This window comes from Tauraco erythrolophus, chromosome 4 (genome assembly GCF_009769465.1).
Source record: "Tauraco erythrolophus isolate bTauEry1 chromosome 4, bTauEry1.pri, whole genome shotgun sequence".
NCBI lineage: Eukaryota > Metazoa > Chordata > Aves > Musophagiformes > Musophagidae > Tauraco > Tauraco erythrolophus.
The window spans coordinates 41443664-41468184 of record NC_141468.1 but is presented as its reverse complement, the minus strand read 5'-3'; the positions used below and the strand labels follow the sequence as shown (position 1 = coordinate 41468184).

The following is a 24521-nucleotide window of genomic DNA, read 5'->3' as shown; positions in this document are numbered from 1 at the left end:
AACTGTGGCGTTGTGGTGAACAAAACATGTTCCAGCTTGTCGTTGTGAAGCATTGCGGAGACAAGAGCTGGGAGAGCAGGATTGCTGCTAACAGTGAGCCTAAAAGAGTACGAATGTTCTACAGATCCTCACTTCTACTAAAAATTAAAAAAAAATAAAAAATCTTTTCGTTGCAGGCAGATGTTGAACATCTTTCTGATTTCCCGGCAGTTCCGAGGCGCAGCGCTGCCCTCCCAGGAAAGGCCGAGCAGCCCCTGCCTGGGACGGGCCTCTGGAGCCGCTTTGTGAGCTCTGGGTCTGAAACGACGGCCCTTGCTTGGGCATAAACAGCCTTAGGACTTCTGATGGCAACCTCGTACTGCCGCACATCCAGCTGCAGCGTGTCGTTAATGATAGAAAACTTCATTATGGCAATTTATTTCGAGGTTAATAAAGGCAGAGACTCTTGCTTATAGTCCGTGTAAATTCAAGGACACAGTAATAAAAGTGTTGCTTGTCTGGCCAATAGGTAATGACACCTTTGGATACAAATTTGATTTGCAATACTCATTTGTGCCTTTTAAGTAGTTTTTTTCACTGATACTTAGGAGAGGAAACTAGGAGAAAACTTTACATTCAAAGAGAATTGGATGCTGTCATATTGTCCTATATTCCTGACATCCTCCATTCTATAATTTTGAATAGGGTGTAGAGTGTTTGAAAGTACGTTATTTTGACAAGTACTTGTTAATTGCTGTACTTCAGCTAGAACTGGTTAGTTTTCAGTCTGCCTCCCTTTTCCAATTCTCAGGTTTTTTCGTTGCCCGTGGTGACATTTTCAAATTACATTTCAATAGTGAAAAGATTTGTTAGAGAACATGAGTACTTCAGATAGTGTTTAAAGATACACTAGAGCAGAGTGAGCCTAACGCTAATTTTCCATGACAACTGACTTGTCCAAACAAGCAGTGGATAACTGCCTGGACTTGTCCGTTGGCCAAACATAGATTTTCAGCAACCATGGCACCTTGTAAAAATCCCAGCAATGGTTTAAATCTAGGCAGTTGTGTGATGATGGATTTGCAAGACGAGCCTGTTGTCCCTCTAGAGCATAAAGCTCAAGGTCTAGTGAGGGACAGCTGAGAAGTTGCCAGAATTTTGCAAAGCATGCTCACCTCCTGTTAGCACCGGAGTTTCAAGGCAAACAGAAATCTGGTTTAAGCGGAATGTCCTGCCACTGGCAAAGTCAGATACCTGCTCGTTTCCACCCAGCACCTCAGTTACTGAGATCCTTAGCTTCATCATTAGGAGAAAATGCACAAAAATGCAAGAGAGTAGGACCGAATGGTTACATTCAGTTGATGTGACACTGAACAGCAGTATTATCGATGCTCAATCTTGTCCTGATGTGGCATGAAAACTATATTTCTATACAAAATGCATTTTACTGAACTGAAGCAGAACAAACCCAGAGTGTTTATGTAGTTCTCCCAAAACGACACCACATTATTGAGCCTTGTCTTAAGCACAGTATCGTTTTGCCAAGGCTGTGTGGAAATCAAGGTGCTTTTTAAATTAGCAATAAATTTTTCTAAAGTCCCAGACTTACCAAACTGGTAACTATGACTTTCTTTTTCTACTTCTCAACCAATAAGCATCTTGTGACCAATGTCTTTGACATTAAATTGGGATTCTTCAAATAATAACTTCCCTTACCGATTCATTAACTGCTAAGGGTAAAAAAAACCCTCAGTTTCCGTCTAGAATTTTTAATCAGTCTTCAAGGACAATCTTATCTCTTTTCTCAGACTAATCTCAAGTAAAGGGAGGCTGTGAGTCGGTAAAACATGCTGTCTGTGCTTGCTCAGGGAGATAGGGGGATATTTTCTGACATGCAGTGCTGCACTGCTTCTGTCCTGTTTGTCACTAGTTTGTCACTAATACAGCACATGCTATGTCATCGACGTACATAATTATTGTCTTATGCTTGATAATTCTGGAGATTATATTAGATTATATTATTATAAGAGTGAGTAATAAGCTTGTACAGTTACGAGAGCGGGCATCCTCACTATATCAAGGTCGTAAGAAGAAAAGGAGACATCGCTACAGCAAGACCCCACCTGTGTATTTTATTTATAATACTACAGAAAATACCTGGAGCAGGTGTAACCCAACTGCCTTAACTGGAGATACCCATTTTACATTGTGGTTAAAAAACACGGTATGAGGCCTATTTTATATAAATCCAGATTCTAACTAGACATTTCATTGTTTAATGCTTGCAAGCTAAATTCTTTTCTGAGATGGATCTGGTCTACCTATAGGCACATGTGCCAGAGGAAAGATGGGTTGCTGTGCTGCAGGGCTGCCCAACGTAAGTGAACGGATGGACCATTAAAAACTTCATTTTCAGGTTTTGTTCCTCACTGTAATTCTTTTTTTTTTTTCCCCCCAACATGTCCTACTTACCCTTTCCTGGCTGCTGCCTAGTCAGCATCCAGCACATACATGAAATGGTCTGAAGTTCCTAGTTGCTGATCAGAGGCATAGGTGGCCGGAGTTTCTCATGTCCCATCTCTAACCCATTTGCTGCTTCCTGGCTATCAGATGGGTTAACCTCACGTGCTATCAACGGCTCCCAGACAAAGAATAATTCAGGAAAAAGCCTGTGGGGCCTTACGTGGTGCCGATGTATCCTTTCTGAAGCTTTAGACTGCATCTCTGTTAGCGTACCACAAAGCTGTGATCAGTCACGTGCTGCAGATTGCCAGGCATGGCAAGATAAAAGGCCAGAGGAAAAAGGATGCTGAAATGCAGCTGGGGCGTGTGCGGCTTCATGCGGCCTTCTGCCAGGCCTGCCCGCTGCAGCCGTGACCCCGCGTGCTGGACAGTCAGTACGCTTCTGCACAAATACGGGAAGAATCACGTTGTTTTCTTGACACTCCTGTTTTGTTGTGCAAGAGAAAGCACGTTGATAAGGAATCCTCATGCCACTAATAGCAGCTTTGGTTCAGAGAACTTACACTTCATAAGCTCAGACCTGTCCCGATGGCGAGGTCTGTCAGTGCCACCACCAGAAACTTCTCGCTGTAAATGACACCCACATTCCACCACATGAAGAGGGGATGCAGCCTTCCCAGGGGCAATTTTGAACACACAGGAATGACGAGCAGGAATCAAGAGCACGGCTCGTAGCAGCAGTGGGAACCCAAAGACCGCACACGATGCTGTTCCAGCTATTTCACAGGGAACACTAGGTTGTACTTTGCTGTTAAACTTGTGTTTTTCTGGTGTGCCGGAGCTGTGTCTTTGAGCTGCCCAGGGCTGCACTGCCCTTCCCAACAATCCCATCCGTTTTGCAGGCTGGGTGGCATGGCAGGCGTTGTGCAGCCTCACCTGCCTGCGTGCCCTGGGCTCAACTACCTGTAGTATTTTATGGGTGCTTTGGATATGAGATCAGCAGTTCCCTACATATCCATAACTCCAGATTCAACCTGGTTTATTTTGAAAAATGTAAAACTACCGCAGGTGGACTGGCAAAGATGGTCTCAAACAAAATGTTTTTCTAGCAGCTGTTCACGAGCTCTTACATCCCTACCGCAGGCACTCGGTTCAGGTGCACCCTGCTCTTGAGAGCGTTAAGTACAAGCTGCTTCAAAATCACCTGGAGCTGGAACAATCCCACATGAGAAGACAGCAGTTCTGCTCTTGTTTAGTTGGCATACGCATTCCTTGCATCTGGGAGGCACTGGTAGTCTGCCTGCCCAAATATGATTCCTATTTGGTAGCGGCTCAATCATCCGCATGCAAAATTAAACAAAACAATAGTGTACGCCTTCTGAAGGGAGGCCAACTGGCAAAAATGTCAAACAATTATCTTGAACTTCTGCTTAGAAGTGTTCAATATCAACATGGAATGAAAGGTTTGGGTGGGGTTTTTTTCCTCTAGTTTTCTGTTTAGTCCTCGCTTTTAGAGCACATGGAGTGATTCTAAAGAACCGAAAGGGAAAAATCTCGGGAAAATGCTCTTCTTTCAGTAATTTTGGTTAGGAACATCACTAAGTGAAGAAACGTGTTTTTCTTCTACTCTTGTTAAGCAGGGGCAAAGTATACATCCAGACTGTGACCATTTCCTGCTTTACTAATCTGTAGCTGTGAAAATTAAATAATCTCGTAATCTCTCCTGCAGAAGTACTTGATTGCATGTAGTTAGATCTGAGAAAGCCTGTTTAACAATAGTCATCTGCCTTGTTTAAGCAAAGTAGGATGACCCCAGTTCAGTTTAGAACTGTTCTATTAATTCAGTGTTCGTTTGTCATTCAAATGTACTTTCCAGTTCAGCACAAAATACGTTTCTGTTCAAGGGAGTGGCCCAGAAGGGTGGCTGGGGTGTGCACAGGGCAACAGAACTCACGTGAAACAGTGAGATGTCTTTCAGAAGCTCCTGAGAAAACACTGGGGCAACCTAGATCTAGGAGAGGCTGATGGCAGGTGTAGCATGCCATCCAAGTCCAGTCTGGGATGCCACGTATGGGCTGAACTACAGTTGCTGATGAGGTCAGGCCTGAAAGTACTATTAAAGTCAAGCTGCTGTTCGGGTTAGAGGAGGGGAAGACAAAAAATTTATTTTAACTGTCTGGCTGTTATTTGAACTGTTTGTTAGTAACAACAAAACACAGCAGGGCGTTACATTACACAAGCAGCTTCTTAACTCAGACCCATTCTATGCATCTGATTGTGTATCACCTAGAATTGTCCCAGCCTTGCTAACCCATTTGTCCACGTCTCCACTGCACGCTCCCAGCTCTCATGCTTGCTTTCTAGCTGCCTGCTGTACAAGGAATAATATCCTTTATTTTGGACCACAAAGGTGCTATACCGTCCTCCATTGCAGACGTTCTTGTGGTCTGCTCTGCAATTTAATATTGGTTGATGTCACTTTATTGACTGGTGTGCGATTTTACTTGATGCAGAATGAGCTGCCCATTCCTAAGAAAAGCCTCAGCACTCTCCTGTGGCTGATATAATTGGTTTAGCTTGTGAATTACAGTGTCACCTTCCTGCTGGTATCAAATGGCTCTCTACTTTGGAGAGCATAGCTTTGCCAATACACCTTTTAACATACAGCTCGCAGCATGCACAGTTAAACAACAATGCCAGTAGCCAGGCAAGTAGTTTGCAGCATTTACTGGAGATATTACTCATGTCTGGGTGTCATGGTTTAACCCTGCCAGCAACTAAACACCACCCAGCTGCTCGCTCACCCTCCCTCACCCCACCGGGGAATGGGGAAGAGAATTAAAGGGGAAAAGGGAAGGAGACTCATGGGTTGAGATAAGAACAATCTCGTAATAGTAAAAACGTTAAAAGTAATAATGATAAAATAATAATAATATATGAATATATATATAATGGTAATAATATTTACCAACAAGTGATGCACAGTGTAATTGCTCATTACTTGGTGACCAATGTCTGTCTCCTCGTGGCAAACAATCCTGAAACAGATACGTCCCAACACCTCAATCCCAGACGAGTGAAAGGCTCAAAAAGAGAGTGAGAGAGACAGAACTCCAGGAGCCTCAGAGAGTCCCCCAAAAGAGAGAGAGAGAACTCAGAAGAGAGTTACAAACTTCCTGGTCAACCCTCATCTATATTCAGGGCATGACATTGCATGATACTGAATATCTCACTGGACAATTTGCATATCAATCCTAAATATAAGTTCAAATTCTAAGCTAGAAGTTGTGGGGCCTTTGTCCTGTTGTGCTCCTGCACACTGGCAAAACACGGGAAGCTGAAAAGTCCTTGATGTCTCAGTACCAACTATAAACCGTGCACTCCCAACATTCTTCTCATAACAAATCCCAGACTAAATCCAAAACACAGTGCTGTTTTAGCTGCTAAACAGGAAAACTAACTCTGTCCCAGCTGAAACAAGGACACTAGGGTAGCCTCAACCTGAATCCTTGAAGACTGAGTAGTTTCCCTCCAGGAGTCCCTTGCCATCACAAACAGGGCTATGTTATCCATCTTGGATGTATATTCCAAAGCTCATTTTGGAAGTGGATTTGCTGAGGAGAGGAGTTTCATTGAGATTAAATCTCCCCCAAATCAGGCATGGATGCATACACCTGCTGAAATACCTCCCATCCCTGAAAGTGTTTAAGGCCAGGCTGGATGAGGCTTTGAGCAACCTGATCTAGGGGAAGGTGTCCTTGCCCATGGCAGGGAGGGCTGGCAGTTGATGATCTTTAAGGTCTCTTCCAATCCAAACCATTCTATGATTCTGCAAAATAAACTCTTGTACCATGCTAAGTCATCCTTCTGAAGAGCCACATTGCTTTCCTGGCTACCCAGTCTGCAGTTTTCTTTATCTATATGCCCTCTCCAGATTCACCTGGATCCTGATCAAATGTCACCTCACCATATAATTGCTGGCATGCAACTACTTGTTGCCAAGCAAGAAGAGAAGTTTTTTGCAGTGTCTAGTTGCCTGCCCATGAATTAGTACTTGTTTGAACACAAACATGAAACAACAACATCTAAGCAAGGAACACGTTTATCCCACCACAACAGAAAGGTTCTCTCTGTGGACCAAGGGAACAGTAACACCAGCACAATGTGTGGGAGGGAACTGGTGCAGTTTTACTAGGAGGGGAGCTATATCTGTGCTAGTTCTGACATCTTTCAGTGACTATGGATGGACTTTTTTGACCAATACACAAAACTAACGTTTTATGGTGAAGCCCATTAACGCTGACATTCACAGAGAGGCTGGAGCATCCTGAATAACAGTCAGCAAATCAGCCCAAGCTTCACTTGAGACCTAAACCAAGAAGAGGACTGGATCCATGGGCTCCTAATAGTGAGTTTGTATGCACTGCGTTGCTTTCTTTGTAAACAAGCAAACCCAAATCACTGTGTAACTTTATGTCCAGACAGTGGTTTGTCAATCCTTTTGCCCTTTCCACTTCAAAATAGTGGCTGTATTTGGTCTGACTGAAAGACTCTTTTATGGGAAAGGCACAGAAGAGAAAGGCAGGTTTTCTAGATCAAGAAACAGTGCATGTATGTACAGGAATGACAGGCTGGCAGAGTAGAAAATAAATTAACTGATGAATCCCAGGCAGCTACAAACTTGTACCAAGTTTTCCTTTTACCTAGCTGACATAGTCCGTGAGACAGTGCTTTACATGTCAAAGCATACTGAGCTTTACACAGAAAACAGGCTGTACTGGAGAGGCAGTCGTCTTGAAGCATGTGGTTTTGTGATCTTGCATAGCATAATGAGTATGCAGCAAAGTTGTTTTTTAATTATGTATATGTTTCCAGTGGCATGTTAGTGTTCTGATTTAAAAAAGATCCAAAAAGAAGGAGATTTACACGACATATACAGAGATTCTTCTTTAACTGCCCTAACATGCAGACAGCCTAGTTATGATATAGTTGTGGTGGGCCACACATTTTACTTTCATCTTGAGTTATCTTTTACCAGATTTCTTCTTCAAGGAGTAGGTGGAATTGGAGAGTTTAGACTTCTGAAATATGTTAGAACTTGCATCCTTCATTTTTATTTACGGGTGATTGTGTGATTTATTTCCTTCAGTCCACATGTGTAGCTCTTCTGTACTTCCATCTCCACAAAGAACATAACTAGTCATCTTGCTCTCCATTGACCATAACCTGACAGGATTGTCAAAGTACCTTATCAATATGATATAATCGTATTAATGAGTGTTAAGGATGTGATAAATACTGTTTATTCACTGATGTTCTTAGTGGCTCTGTTTGACCTATTCCTTCCATTGATCCTCAAGGCTTGTCCCTTGCTCCCACAAAGACTACCTAAAACATGAAAAGCAGCTATTTAGCCTCAGCATTTAGGCTCCATCGGTGCACCAATTATATGAGTTTCCCATTCTTCAGCTACTCACAGTACATCTCACAGCTCCTTTTTCCTATTCAAATGTCTGGTGAGAAAGGGCTGAAAAAGCAGGGACTAAATCTCATCTCTCAGAATTAATGGACTACTATTGTCAAGGGAGATTAAAGCAGGAAATATTTCTGTGCTGTAACAGAATAGGCAAATGTCCCTCAAGATCTCGGAAATCTAGAGATCTCTGCAAAATGATCTGTCCTTCAATGGCAATCTACCCTAGAGAAAATGCTTCTGTGGGAGGTTAGAAAACCAGGTGGAAGGGGTTATGCATAGGCACCCAGACTCTTCCAAAGGCTCCACCAACTTTGGGGAATTGAGCTGGCTAAGAAGATAGCCCAGTGTTCCTGGGAGGAGTTCTGGGACCCACAGAGACGCAGTGGGCAGTTCTGCTGCAACAGCCTTGATTAATCTGCTTGTGCTAAGCTGGGTGCTGAGGCCCTGGAACATGACAGTCACAGAAATCAAGGGGAAAGCTCTCATACTTTTTTTCCTCTGAGTCAAGGGAAAAGCTCTCACACGTTTTCCACTCTCACAGCTGCAGTAAGAAAGACTAAGAAAGTGGGATTTTGGCATTGTGCGGTTCAGGTGCCAGACAGTGGTTGGGATGACCAGTACTGTCTTGAACTTCTTTTTTACACTCATCTCTGATTTTCTCCACTTTGCTCTCTACGGTGTTTTTCTCCCAGTACTTGCATATTCTTTGTCTCTTTCTCCCCTCTATGTCATTGGTGCTTTTCAGATTTTGCTAATATTTCCACAGTATATTTAATATAAATACACTCTAGACATATAAAATATAGTTTCATACAAAGAGCTTGCAAACTATTCTGCAAATACTCTTTGTGTCCTAATTTTTGGTAATTACACGTGAAAATGTTTGTAGAATTTGATCAGTAAAGAAGGATAGAGCAATATGGTTTACTCCTTTTTTTAGGTGTTTTAATATCCATATATATTTCATACCCTGCCTTTCTTCTCTTATTGCAGAGTTTCAGTTCTTCATAGCTTCCACCTGAAAGCCACCTGACACTGGTTTCCAGTACGTGGCACATTTTTTAGCCTAAGCAGGACTCTGATGGGTCCAGCTGCACTAGAGAAACTTGTACAAGACAGAGAGTTCCTCTACATGACTTGTTTTTGTTATCAGAGTTATTTTTTTTTTTTTTACTAAATATGAAACAGGAAAAGCAAGGGGAATTCCTCACCCCAGCTGCCTTGCAAATTGAAACCTCTTTCTAAGTACCAGTGGGCAATATAGATCAGGATAACATCCACAGTCTTTATCAGGAAGGCAAGGATTGGAGAGATAGAAGCATTAATCCAAACGGTATATGAATTTTTGAAGGATGTGTTGTTTTTCTGCCACCTCCCCTGGCTCCATCATCTGGGCTGACAGACATTACCTTCGTTTGCACGCCTTCAGCCTTAGACGGTGCTGGCTTTGTAAGGAGGTTTGTCAGTGAAGGTTTGTTGGTGATTTTGCCATCTGGTGGAGAAAAGGTTTTTTTCCATCTACAGCTTGCAAAGAAAGGCTCAGAAATAAACGGAGAAAACTTGCACAAACCCATTGATGCCACTGGAAAAGCAGGACACAAGCTAAACTGACTGCAGATGAAAAGCCATGCAAAATGCTGTTCTGTGCTTTGTTTGGTTCTATTGCAGTATTAATATCTCATTATGTCTTGCCTCCAGAGAAAGCGAGTGTATGGACTTTTTGGCATTCCTTCATTCAGCTGGCTTCACAGGGTCCATCGTAGCATCTTAGTTTAGATCATCCCTGTCGTTTAAAAATAATCTTTTTAGCTGTCGTAGCTTTGATTCTGTGCGTTTTTCTTGGCAGTTCCTTCTGCCTTTCTTTGTGTACCAGGAGAGATATGCAGGCACTGGACTTTGACTTCTGACCCACCTTACTTATCTTAACACCATGTCGTTCAGATATGAGCCAAGGCCAGAGGGGACACAGTATGGTAGAATACTTTGAGAGAAATACACCATGGTAGTGTTACTCACATGGGAAAAATCCCAAATCCACCTTTGTGGGTCTGTAAGATATTGCTGCGTCATGACTTGGCTGTCAGGAGACAGGCTGCAGTTTCCTCACCTAAGTAAAACAAGCCTCACACAGACATCCAGAAATGCACTGCAGTGGGATATTTGGGAGCACAGGTCTGCTGGCTTTCAGTGCCAAAATGGAGAGTTTCAAGAAGATTCATGAGAACGCTTGTTTTCCCCAATATTTACTGAAGAGGACCTGGTAGAATACAGACCGTCCCTTTTGGCAGATAATTGCCTATCCTGATCTTTAACTCGTTCAATGCAGGAGCTGCCACAATATCTAATGTCCTCTTTCTTACCGGCTGGGATATAGGTAAAGCTGCAGAGAATCATTGACTTGGGTCTGTCTTACTTCTTTTCTGATCCCTAATCAGCTACATTGTCTACTATATCTTCTCTGCCTAAAGAAACCTGTCAGTGCTGGGGCTTACTGAGCTGCCCAGACACACTAAAATGGTTGTTTTTAATGATGAGATAGTGAAGATTCAGCATGCATTTCTTTGGTAGGCATGCTTCTTCACAGAGACCTGTTCCCATCCACCTCTTGTGTCCTCTTGCTGCCACCTCTCTTACATTGGCACAAATATTTGTGAAGCTATGGCAGAAATTGGCTGAAGTGATCTGGAACACCTGAGAAATAGTGCATTTTTTTTTCCTGCAGGTTATTTTTCATCCAGATCAGTTCCCTGAGATAGTCCTGAGTAGCTACACAGCTATGGTAGCAGATAGGTAGGCAGAGGAAAAGGCAGGATCTGCTTCAGCTAGCTTAGGCAGCAGCACTACTAAAGATGTTTACAGAAAGCTTGGCTGATTCCAGAGCACACCACTGCAAAAAAAGAGGTGTCCATTCCCCTCCTCTTCTTCTCACTGCTGGCTGCAAGCTCTGAGGGTAAGACCTTTTCTGGGAGTAGTCTGGTGTTGGATTGATTCAGCCACCTTACATGGTTAGGTGATGCAGCTGAGCCCATCGGATCTCTCACTGAAAGTGTCCTGAGACCACCTAGGACAGCTGGAGTGGGAGATGCCCTGTTGAAACAACAGCCTTGCCAGGAGCTGTGCATTCCCACCCAAGTATTTCTTTGAGCTGTCCTTGGCTCATTTGACAACAGGTCTAGCTGATTCAACAGCAGGATATTTACTTTTATTTGCTGCTAGTATGTCAGCTTGTTTTATCATGCAATCAGATCACAAGGAAAGCAGCAGGAACACACAGCTGGAAGCAGAGAACTGGAGATGGGAATAGGGAAATGACCCCTTCTGAAGGCAGAGACTCAGTAGTCTTTCCCTTGTCATCTAGCCACACCTTGAATGTCCTGCCATTACCTGTGCTATCAGTCACCTGGGCTGATAAGCCCCTGCAGTATCTCCTGTGATAGGACTGAGTCCAAATTCCCAGAAGTTTCCCTCAAGTGTTGCTTAAGGAGAAGTAAATAGTGCATGTTACCACTGATAATTACTTTAGGTAGCGCTACCCAGCTTTTCTTGTGTTGCAAGGGAGCAGAGGACTTTCTTTGCAAGATGAGTTGGGTTGATTGTACTGATGAAGACACTTCCGATGGTAATTTGCAGACCATTCTCTTTTATAAGCTCATTTGCTCTGTACTTCAAGCTGAACCTGTTCTTCTCTGTGAAAGCTTTGGCAATGTACATCTTGGGGCCTGTAGAGAGCATGTTTCAGCTGTGTATTTTGTGTTCCACTTGTGCAGATATTAAGGGAATTTGCTTTGTGATAGCAAATACACACATTTTACCTTGGCAACTCTTTTTGATAAAAGACTGAGAAGTGATGAGACTCTCTTTCATCTGGTGGCTAATCTTTCCATCACTCTCAAATCTTTTCCCCCATACAGTTCCAAAATTATTATCTTGATAATTCTTTGCCGACTAGCAGGTATGATTTGCTGTTGTTGTTACAGCTCTAGCAAATAAAATTGCTCCAGCTCAAGACATCACTTCCCTCTGCTGTTGACTGCACTTTCTCAGCAAAAATTACAGCTCTTGCAACACAGTAAGTCAGAGGAATCACTGCCCACATCTCGGTGGGTTCGGTTCACAGTCTGGCGTGTTAAACTGTTACTCACATGATTGCATCCAAGGGAGTCCACGGCATGGGCACACATTCCTCTTTGCTGACACAGATGGCAAAGGACAATTGTCTCTGGAAGAGAGGCTGCAAGTCACTGAAGAGCAGTACTGCATATCAGCGCTCCGTTTTTACTAGGTTTTGGTTCCTTTTCAATGCAAGCAATGCCACTTTAGAGCCCAAAGTCTCTTGCTGTTGCTTCTGCTACAACCCAATCCTGTCAAGCCACTTTTACAGAAAAGTCTTTCCAGAAGTTTGTTTTGTTTCAGTCTTTCCTAGCCTCAAAACGTTAAATCCTGTTAGTTAATAAGGAAGTCCCATCCTAAAATAATTTCTGTAGATATTTTTGCATGCATTGATTTTCGTCCATTTTTAAAAGGACACTCCAGAGATCAGGAACTGCTTATCTTACTTTTACAATCCGAATACACTTAACTACAAGATATTTAAATCCTGACTTGCTTAGGGACAAGTAACCAAATAGAAATTTAACCAGCCTTTAAAAGAACATCCCAATGATTTCTGATTTTTGTGACACCCTGTGAATTACTACAGGCTCTCAAGGGAGTAAAGATGTCTCCACGGAAGCAGAAACGGCTGATGTTGTAGCACAGGCTGGTTCAGCTACATAGAGCACACTGAAAAATAGGACCAACATACAAACCTTCCAAAGATCTTCCCTTTATATAGGGGACAAGAAGAATAGAGAGTTGCTGGTCCATGGGAGGTTGCAGAGGCAGGCAATGAGCCAGTGAGGCTCAGAGCCAGCCAGTCTCCCGAAGACTTCAAGAGTGTGGAGTGCTTGAGAAACTTTTTGAGGGCTTCTGGCTGAGTGGTTGGTGGCTATACATGAACACAGGGCTTCTTTGCCGTTTCGTTTACGTATGAAACCTCCTTTGAAACCTGCCTTCTGAGGCAGGGCATGAGGGCATTACATCTGGACTAGTGAAAGAGGTGCCTCCCACCCTGCCCCGCTTCCCTCAGTGCTTTTTTGCTAGCCGTGTGGTGTCACTCTTCTCCCTCGTCCACCACTGAAACGTGCCTGCACTGTGAGGCATCAACTTGCTGCCTGAGCCAGCCGTGGCTGTTCTGCCTAGCAGAGGGCCAGCTGAATCTCCCAGCTCAGACAGATCAAGGGGCAGAAGAAGCAAGTGCCCAAGCTGTGTTCGTGGGGAGGAGCAGGACTCGTGCCTTTAAGCAGTAACCACTGACTCTGCCATCTCATATAACGTGTGCGAGGAGCACATCTTTCACTGAATCTGCTAGTTTCCCAAAGTTTCTGATTTTCAAACTACCTATATTTTAATGTCTCTCTATGGCATCCAAGAGGAGGTTTGAATGACACCCAGGTACAGCTGATGCTGTGAGGTTGCATCTAGTTCTGTAAAAACAGCTCACTGTGGGTGCAGAGCAACCCCAGCTAAGTGCTATCCTCCCATCTGTCCATCCACTCTGCTGTCTGCTGGACCTCATTGAGACTGTAGGTTTAGGGGTATGGAGTTAAGGTTTACATGTCTAACTCTGATAAAGGCAAAGCTATCCATGAATCAAAATAGCCTTTATGGGAAAGTTTTGCTTGGGCTTTGAGAAACAAATCTCTCTCTTTGAGAAACATCTCTCCTCCCTCTTTTTTTCTACCTGTAGACCAAAGTCTTACGCAAACTGCATCTGAAGAAAAGCTGAAGAAGAGGGCCTCTGGGGAATGATACTAGCTAAAAACCATTGGTACATGGTTAATCCCGATCAGAAGAATCATATTACCACTCAGAAAAGTGAGATTGTGTGTTTTCAGGAATGTATCATAATTGCCTGAAGGGCATATGACCACCACTGTCAGTTTATCTGCTCAACTGGATTAAGAAATAAGAAACCAGTTTTTGGCTAACCACCACAAGAAATGCATTTAACAAGTAAACCACTTTGCATCCTTAAAAAAAAAATCCCTTAACATTGCCTTTCCGCTCCTTGGAGAGGAGCGCTTTATTTCACAAGAGTTGATACTGTACAATACCAGCGGCTTTTTCCCTTCAGCTCAGGGACAGAAACCTAAGTGAGATTACCATGCACACCCTGTAGATAAATTACGAGATAATAATAGAGGTTTTTAATATGCAAATCCAGTGTATTGTAAAACAAAACCTATACAGTCACTGCAGTTAGTTACGCAACAAAAAATAAAAGTGTGCAAATGGTTTCTTTCTCCCCAAAGAGTAAGGAGGATGAAAGACATTAGGGACAGAGTAAAGAAGCAGAACAAGGACTCAGTTTCTTTGTTAAACAGCATACCTAATTTAGTTGGAGACCAAAAAAAATGTCAAACTTGACAACTATGCAGCTTCATTCCTGGAAATGAGGAGCACATGCCGTTCTCCATGAAGTGCAATTGAAAGGGAAGGAGTTCAGGCTGACCAATCTGGCCCTGCTGTTCAGATGCCTGATCACAGAGTTAAGCTAAGTCTAAACTTAGAGCTTATATTTAAAAGCCTGCCTAGATGTATACGTGCTGTATACTCCTCTCAGTTGTCTCTTAATCCACTGTCTCACCTTTTTATTTTTTTCTTAATCACAGCCACCTCTGTTCTGTGGTCCCTGTAGTCGTGATTACCTCATGTGCTTTGCCCCATCAGAACACAGCTTCTTTAAACAAGTTCGCTTCTCAACCTCTGCTTTGTAAGAAAGTAAGAAATACAACTGTTTTCTGTGCCAAGGTCATTAAAAATTACATTCTTATGCTGCACTTCAACCAGAGATCTCCTCCCTGCACTTCCTGGATGTGGCACAGCTGTCTACAGTTCTAAAAATCACCCTGCTCTTTTCTGAAACACTGCAAGCCTGCATGTGCATCCTGCCTGTGCTAGTTACCCACAAGGCCATGCTGGACTTTTAGGAGCTCCTTAAATATAACCATGTGCCTTCAAATTCATATTCCAGTGAAGCCACTAAGAAATCAGAATATATCTTTGCAACGCTAATCCTCAAGCAACCTTTGGATTATTCCCACTACTTGCTTCTAAATATACAATTGACTTTCATCGCATTCTGTTTAATCTGTCCATGTCTGTTCCTGCCTTTCCGTTATAAAGGGTTATTGTGCCCATTAGGTACTGAGCTAGTGCATCTGGGAAGGCACGTGCAACTCCTGAGCTGGCAAATTACCTCTTAATTCAGGTTAATCTGACTCCTCCTGTATTTTAAGCAATTATTTTTTTTTTCTGGATCGGAAAGCAGTTAAGGGGCCCTAAGTAAAAGCAACAATGCTGGGCGTGGTCAATGTATTTATGTGAGCAGTGAACACAATTTCTGTCTAAATCCCAGAAGATAGAGCATAATTATACTTTGTACAGAAAGAGCAGACTTAAACAGGAAAGGGAGCTTTCTTCTGCACCTGCTAAAGGGAAATGACCAAGACTAAAATTCGAAAGGATTAGTAACTGCTTTGCAACTAAAACAATGAGAATGGATTGGGTTTCCCTTTTCTTCAGTTCTTCTTGTACCGCAGATTGCAACCACGACCCTTTGGGCTGGGTCGGAGTCCCTGCAGCAGGGCGGACTGAGCACTGCCGTTACACAAGGCGATGCAGTATCTTCTACTCCCCAAGGTCCATTAGACATTTTAGCTACCAGAGGGAGATAAGAGCACAATCCGAGTCAGTTAGATGAAAGCAGAAACAGCCACTTGCGCGAGACAGCCTCTGTAGGGAGAAGTGATATGTTTTCATTGGACCAAGTGGTACATTTGAAAAACAGCAGACCAGCTTTTTCAGGAACACAAACCCTCCTTCACTAAGCCCAGCACCACCGGGTGAAGGCGAGGCGGAACAATTGCTCCCTTCTCTCGGGAAGGTTAACCATCGCTGTGGGACGAGTCTGGCAAAGGTTTTATACTGTCTGAATCCAGCCATTTATATTTTTGCATGGCATTTATCTTTTCAATTTTTGTATTTATAAAAGCTAGTTTAAACTAAATTTGTCAGCTACTGCAGCACAGCAAGATTTCATATAATTTGGCTCTTGCATTCTTTACAGTGCCTGCCTGGAGACGAGCCCACACCTCTCCCTGGTGCTTCGCACAGGTCTTTCTGGTAAGATGTCTCTGTGTCTTAGAGTAGGACTTCTCATTACCCGAGATTGTATCAGCTCCTGCTGATAGTTTTTCACTTCGTGTCCTTAACCTTCTGCACTGACATCCCAATCATCTTTGCAGCAACTGAGCTGTCAAATGGAAGGCAGAAACTGCCATCAGAGAGAGCACCAGCAGGAAGAGAGTGAATTAGCATGGAGCAGAAAGCTGCTGCTTGTACGCATCTACCTGATTATAACAGTAGAGAAACCACCAGATAGAGCTGCATCTTTGCAGTCACAAGAGTGACATTCTTGTGCAAAACAAAACATAGCTTCACTAGATATCCACTTTACTTTTCATTTATTCAGCATTCCTTTCTGGGTTTCTCATTAAATAGGGAGGTTGGGTCATGAACGGCTAACGTAAAATTTCAAGAGGCAAAAAACCCCGTAATACAAGCAAACACTGCAAGTCTGCAATCCCAACACTATTCTTTTAAAATCCAGGTAAGACACCAACTATGTAACTGGGAGCAAAACAGTCATCTTGGGAGAAAAATCTCATTCTGAAATGTGAGTTGCGGGACAGTAAAGCTTGCTCTCTGAATTCCCTTAAACAGCAAGCCTCACATTTGTCATTAAAAGCAAGAAAATAAAAAGCTCTCTCACCGATCAGTGAGCCTTCTTTTTCCCTTCCAAAGCACATTGGTGAATTTCAGGCTGGATTTTCTAAATCACTGCTAAATACATTAACAGTGTGCCAGTGTTTAGTTGCACAGTATTGCTCGAGAGCAGGCCCGTTCTCAGCAGCCTGACTATGTAAATATATACAGCCAGATCTGAAATCCATCATTACTTTTTGATAGATTTTGCAGATGTGACAAACTAGACATGGCTTAGACATTAGCTGTACTCCAAAATGTTATAAAACACTCTTCTGAAGTTCCTACTATATAAGGCATTAAAAAAAAGAGAGATTTTTACCTTAATATTTAACCAGCATTGACTACCACTAATATTTTTTAGGAAGTTTAATAAAAACTATAGGTACCCAAACAAAGCTTTAATGTTGCTTTAGCCCCAGGCCACCACTGGGCATTCATTTCACGAAATGAGAGAGAGAGGGGATACGTTCCCGCTGAATTGCAGCTCTGTCTTGAAGGTAGACTTCCTGCAAGACAAACCTCCTTTTCATACATGTAACAGCAGTAAACCACTCTCCTTCAGCCTCAAGCCTGAGAGAGCAGCTGTTCACCCATCAGCAGGAAAACTGCTCTGGCACAGTGCCCCCAGAGCCTGCAAGAACTTAGCCAGTCGCACAAAACCAGATGCAGCATCTGTCAAAGTGCAGAGTTACCAAAGTTAGAAGTTACACAAAGCTTTGGGCCGAGTGTCTGTTAAGGGAAGGCGTACTTCCTGTTCCTTTGGGGAAAAGGAGAAAACCTCGTGGATGTTGTTCTGAAGTGTTTTCAGGGATAAGGCTAGCAAAGATAACTTAACCACCAGCCACTCGTATTTTTATCAGAATCATGTGGATCTGCTCTAATTTTTAAATACCACCCTGGTATCTATGCTAGCTTTTCCACTGGACCTACATCGATGGTAGCTTTCTAAAGTAAAGAATGCCAATACGAGCAGCAAAGCACTCAATGGCAGAAAAGGACCAAGGTCCATCTGGTTACCACGGCTTAGGCATATGGAGAATATGAAGCGAAATGAAAAGCAGAAAGTAAACACCAGGGGTTGTACAGTACGGCTCCAATTGCGATGGCACGTTCAGGGCGATGACTACAAGTTGTTAAAGACTCTGATTTTACCTCAGGTTTTAAAAGTTCTGTCATTTGTGTCATGAGTTCAGCCCCAAAACATGCAACTCCCTTGAAATATTTATATAGACACAAATTCCAAGTGGCACTATTTTGTCTCACACAGACCCAGACCCCTAAAGTGTATGCAATTCAAGCAGGAGACTAAAAAAGACAAGAACAACTTTCTCCTCTGCAATAAGCAGGTATCAGTCAAGTGATTAAAAATTTATTCCCACCCTACACATGGTATTCAAAGAAACAATACATACAAAGATCTATTTATCCCACAATTACATAAGCCTCTTGGATTTAGTATTTTGAAACATATGACAAAGTTCAAGATACTTTATTTATCAGATACAACGGGTAAATCTCAAAGGAGAGTTCTTGAATGTGTGGAAAAAAAAAAAAATCACGTCACTTAAGTGACCTCCACAACTTCTACGTTCCAGCAACAGACTGTATTTATAATGTCTTGCTTTAACGATACTGTTACCTTTCTCTTGCAGACCTGCTCCTCTCCTTAAGGAGTCTTTTGTATTTTCAGGCATGGTTGTTTTGTTCATTCTACCACTTTATATATATATATTTACATCAGCCTCATCCCAAATATTGTTGTCATACAGGCTTCTAATTCTGTTGTTTTCTAATTGTAAGAGCCTATGCAGTCTATCTACATGTTAGAAGAACTTGTGCACAGCACAAATTAATGCAAATGGCTTTCTTGGTGTACATACTGAAAGATATGCGTCCAGGGACTGACTGTCCAAACACATCTTTCAGTAGTTCAGGCTGTATTTTTAAGCTACTTATATAGATTTATAAAAATGTATACAAAAAATTATCCTTGGACCAGTACAATGTCTAAGACACAGTTGGTAAAGATGTACAATTATTCAGGCATCTCTAACTCCGAAATGATATAAGAGTATGACAGTGTAAACTTAGGTTACACAGAGGAATAACTTTTTCTTAAATCAAGAACTCTGTAACAGAATAAATAATTTACAGGCTTGAGATCATCTGCATTGTTTCTTACACAAAGACTTGTTACCTATATTGTAAAAAGCTGAGAGCAATCAAGTATCATTTCTGTCGGTGGTTGTAAAACTTAAATACCTGGTTTTGTTCACATAGTTCTTCTCTTTAAATCTGCTAGAGGTAGATGAAGATAAAATGAACCTCAAAATGTAAGGATTAAGATACTTCAAATAAATTCTAACCCTGCAAATCTAGTGAACATATGTTCTCACCAGATTTACTGCAAGCAGTTAATTTTTCTTTCTTTTTTTAGATAGAACAGCACTCAACTTCTTCCTTCCACATTGTCAAATCAGTGCTTGATACTGTCATAAAATAATTTCCGAAGCATTCCTGAATTAGAGCAGAAGCAAGCAGGTCCCACCTCGCACTCTTCAGTCCTCTGATGCATTTCCAGGGACTGTCTGTTGAGGAAACGCTGCCCACCCAGCACTGCCACCCAGATGGCCCCTGAGGCTCCCCCTGAAACAGCGACAACAGATAAATCCGCAGATCCCACCGAAGGTAACTCTTGGGGAAAGGTGCAGGAGCAAGGGAGGTGGGGCTGAAGGTAGGAGAAAGAATCGGGCAACCTCCACATGCATTACAGATGGTGACCTTTCCAAAGATTTCTCCAAAAATATTTTTCGCATGGGTGTCTGCATGCGAGGGCTGCAAAATATTTGGTTATTACCACAAAATCAGAGATTTTATTAGGCTCACAAGAATTTACAAGATCTCATGTAAAGCCTTGGTTTTGGCATAGAGAAAATTATAAAGCGGTTAACAGAATTTTCTAAAAAATGAATGACTTCTTCAACGTCTTGATGGACCAAAAGAAAAACTGAAGATGAGCCGTTTAGATCTGATCCTACAGCTTGGCCTGTGGCTTCAAGTTTTTCTGGCGTCTCCTCTAGTCTCTCTCCACTTGCAATTTTGTCTCCTTTCTTCAGCCAAAATCTATCAATGTGTCGAAGCCAAACATACATAAGAAAGCATACAATAGGAATGAGCTCGGTGGCCCTTTTTAAAACCACTGAACGAAGTACTTTTCCTCTTCATCATTCACCAGACAAAAAGGAGGAAGCATACCAGAACATCTGCATGAAAGTGCCTCCAAGTTTCTTCACAACAGCGATACTGGCATGATCACAAAGACAGGATTCCTTTTCTTTCTCTCTCTCTGCATTGTAACTGTAGCCATCATGATCTCATTTGGTATGCAAAAAATATAATTACTTCAGTATAATTTTCACAGCAATTTGAAGTGTGCCTTTTTGTCTTTTAAGTTACCATTTAAATTCAATGAAAATGACAGGACGGACCGAGATGGCAAAACCCCAACATTTTACATAATTCAGTTCGTTTGGTTTAGTTACAGAATGACGATCCTGGCAGTTACACTAAAACCATAGATCTAAATGAAGGAGGAGGCAATTTTGTGCATTCTAGAATCAATGCACATTTAAATACTTGTTTTCCTTCATAATATTATTAATCTCCAGAACCCCTTGCTTTATGGACGCTGAACCAATTTACTCTTACTGCTTTCCTGCTCGCTGAGTTTGAAGTGGGTGTAAGCTAAAATGCCCAACAATGTGCACAGAATCCCGAGGCCTTGGTTAACAGAAAGTGGATCCTTAAATAAGAGGCACCCTCCCAGGAGGGTGATGCAGAACTTGAAATGCCCAAACATGTTATACCTAGACATCTGTTAAGGATAACAGCAAATATCAGTATTGGTTTTTGTAAAAAGAAACACTTGGGAACTTCATTCCTTACATCCAAAGCATGCAATGGTACGTCACGTTGCCTTCAAACTCACGCAACTTTCTTGCATCTCTGCGGCTACGAGAATGAACCTCCACCTAAAGCCTTTGACCCATTGTACACTACAAACTAACTGACACACCAACATTTCCTCAAGGTAGCCAAAGTGTGAGTAAATACTCTTTGTAGGTATGAAGGTCACGTCAGTAAGTTAACTGCCCTTATCTGTACAAAGACAGAAAAAAGAAATGACATGCACTAAAACATGAACATGCTTTTCCAGCTTTGTCATTTAAGATAAAGCAGGCAGGTTAACAGACAATTTTCCCACAGTAAATCAGCCCAAATTAACGCTAACACAATTCATCTGGAAACAGGAGAAAACTAATGTTACAAAGGATACGTGACAGGTGACGTGTTTCCAATGATCCAGTAAATGGACAAGTTTACCATAAAGGCTATTATTCCAGACAGCAGTACCATTATCTGTGGATTAATGGACACAGTCAGTAATCTGACACACTTTAGGCCATTTGTCGACACATTCTGGGTTTTTATTTAGTTTCCTTTACTTTCAAATGCAAAATATCAGGCAAGAAAAACATATGGAGAACAAAAACAGAAACAGCTTCAAATCAGTATAGACACTGATGATGTATGTAAGTAGCTCAGGGTATGATGTCCATAAATATATACCAGTCTGACCACAAGCCGTTTCTCCTTTCTCTCAGTGAACATTTAGGAGTGATTTGGAAAATCTGGCTACTCGTGCACATAGAAATTGCACTCTTTACCTTTGAGACAAAGTCTTATTTATGGTCACAACAAAAACTATCTGGAAAAATATCTGGGTTTATTATTGTGAATACTTGCTATCCCATTCACAAACTGCAGCACTAGGAGAAATGACCCTGCAGTGCTATGAGAAATTATCGCTTTCTTGGTGGAAATAAACTAGTAATTTTAGAGAACAACCCATGTTGGTATCCTTCCACAGGAGAGGAGTCCAGAGTGTCAAAAGTGAGCAGGCTTATCTCTTTTCTGAGTGGACAGTTAAGAGCTGGAACTAGGGCATTTACATATTTGTTATTTAATACACTAGGGGAAGCTTCTGGATTTTGCCAGATCTTCCTGTTGTTCAGATGCCCCCTAAACAGAAACAAGAATAAGGAGGTATATCAATTGACAGACAGGCTCCTCTAGGAGGAAGCAGGGCAGACACAAGAAGGGCTTTTTTTCTCTTGCACGTGCCCCTCTCACCTCATCACAGTCAATGACCGTACAAAAAGTCTGTTTCACAAAGGAACAGATCTTACTATCAAATTTAACTATATCAATGATGGTTATTTATTTAAATAACGTCAATAAAAGCCTTACCACAGCAGAAAGCGTCCAGGGCCCAAATATTCCCCCTTCTCCAAAGACTGGCTCAAAGAAGGGTATGATGAACAACAACATAGCTGAGGACATTGGTGCCTGATAGTACAGCAACTGCATAGAGTTTACCTGCAACTCATGCTGCTTAGCTCCCACCCACTAAAACCAAAAGAGAAAGCTGTTAAACATGAGGAAAAACACTCATAAATTGAAAACTTGAGCAAAAGCAAACTGGCTACTAATAGAGAGGAAGTCTCATGTGGACAATACTACACAAACAGATTGTTGAGCATCGACTTACACCTTTGCCTAACTGGAGGCCCATGTGTTCATCTCTTGCGAGCACACAAGCCATGTGAGAAGAAAATCATATGCAGGGGTAGTGAAAAACCCCTGATTGCCTAAACCTTCCCTTTCCCATAGCCTGGGGGTAAAGTATTACACTTGAGGAAGAACAAAAAGTAGCAGAGCTGGGAAGAAAACGCCAGCTCCCTTTTATTCTCAAGACAAATCCCAGATCTTGCCTACGATGGAGCTAAACACCTTTGCCTACAGCAGAGATTTGCTTTTGCTCCTTCTCATTTTCCTCCACATTGTATTGCTAACAAAACCAGTAAACGTTTGGCTTTCTTTTGCTAGCTTATTTCAAATTTACAAGATTTCATTTCAATATTGGCTGTAGTTGACTGTAACTCGAATTTTCAATGTAGCATGCTTTAAGAGACAACATTAGCTATCTATGGTTATGAAGATAGATGTTACAGGCAAAAAGATGCATCTTTATATCATACTGAAGAACAAAGTTTACTTTAATGCTTCACAAATCACATTAATTGGTAACATGGATTCCAGCATATAAACTTGTTTGGTTTTTTTTTAAATTACAGAGTAATTTCACTCAGGTACTATCACTTCTCCAGTACACACACCATCCCTTAAAGACATTACACAGCATCTCTCTCCTCCTGCTGCCCCCAAACTGGACAAGAGACCATTATTCATCATCTTGCACACTACAGGTCAAAAAGCCTCACTTCTTTTGGAGGCACGGTGCATCTGTTACAAAGAAATCCATATTAAAATTCATGCTGACAATCACATCATCGTGACAGGGAACTCTGATTTAGGAGGCTTTTACAGTCATGGCTGATAACGAACTGGTTGTGAGCTGTTAGTACAATGTTAGAGCAGAAAGGGTTAAGGCAGTCCTAGGACATATCTGTTTTTTTCAACCATAATCAGCCAGAAAGGTTGTGCGTATATATTATTGTACCCTCTACAAAACACCTTGGACGAAACTGAAGAAGGATGCTGATAAAAAGCGAATAGCTCAAGGATAAACCGTGGGATTGAGTGAAGGACTGAAAAACGTCCTTTCTGGGGAAAGGCTCAAATGCAAAGCACTTGTTTCAGCAAGGAGAAAATCTGTGCTCTCTAGAAAAACCGAGTTTTACCGATAAGGCAATCTTCACCCCTTGAAAACATGCTCATGACCACGTTAAAGATGACGCCCCACCCAATTCTTAGCAGCAAGGACGAAAAATCCCTTAAACAATTTTTCAAGGGTCAGGGTGGATTATCATAGCGTATTTAAAAAAAAATAAATAGTAACGGAGCGTGGAGGGCTTCCTGCAAGGCAAGGTGCTGTTTAAAAATGATCTAACCGAGTGACAAGCAGCTTGGAAGACCAAACCACCACAACGCTCCCGGCCCTTCCCGCCATTACCCACCACTTGGTAGAGGGAGGTCACCAGGACGCCCAAGGTGGCGAACGCCATCCCGAGGACGCTGAACTTCACGTCGTAGTAGGAGTTGAGGAAAACCCCCAGCGTGATGGGGATCTGTGGAGGTGGAGAGAGAAGGGTTTTAGGTCGGGACGCGGCCCTCGGTGTCGCCTCAGGGCGGGCGGGAGGAGGAAAGGGGGGGGTGGCGCGGGGACCCCGCGCCCCCGCCCCTTTCCTCCTCCCGCCCGCCCTGAGGCGACACCGAGGGCCGCCCCTTCCCGCTCCCCTCAGCCCCGCCGCCTCCTCACCAGGGTAAGCTTGATACGAAGAGGGAAGGTCTTTCCATAAGCCAGGCTCTGGATGACCACGATGACCGGCGTGGTCATGGCTTTAGCCAGCTGGTAGGTACCGATGGTGTTGCTCTGCAGGGAGAGGTTGGTGAAGACGACGAAGCCGCAGAAGCTGAGGGCCAACGGCAGCACCTGGGAGGGCTGCAGGCTCTTGGGGGAGAAGGCGCCGAGCGCCTGGCACACGTAGAGGCCGAGCCAGGTGATGGCGAAGTGCACCAGGGTGAGGCTGAGGTTGGGGAAGCCCAGCCGCACGTACAACCACTTGTTGAGGAAGACGATGCAGATGGAGGCGGCCAGGTTCACCAGCAGCCCCGCCGCCAGCCGACCCTGAGCCGGTAGCCAACCCAT

The 24521-nt window shown here is 42.7% G+C and overlaps 1 protein-coding gene across 1 annotated transcript; it reads right to left on the bottom strand.

Moving 5' to 3' along the window:
* Positions 1–18655: 18655 nt before the first annotated feature.
* On the bottom strand, positions 18656–24521 carry SLC35E3 (solute carrier family 35 member E3). The gene is made up of 5 exons (XM_086610849.1): positions 24132–24521; positions 23830–23940; positions 22100–22258; positions 21126–21208; positions 18656–20655 (listed from the first exon to the last, which is right to left on the bottom strand). Exons 1-5 carry the CDS (start codon positions 24519–24521, stop codon positions 20469–20471), a joined length of 930 nt encoding a protein of 309 aa, XP_086466975.1. The 3' UTR covers positions 18656–20468.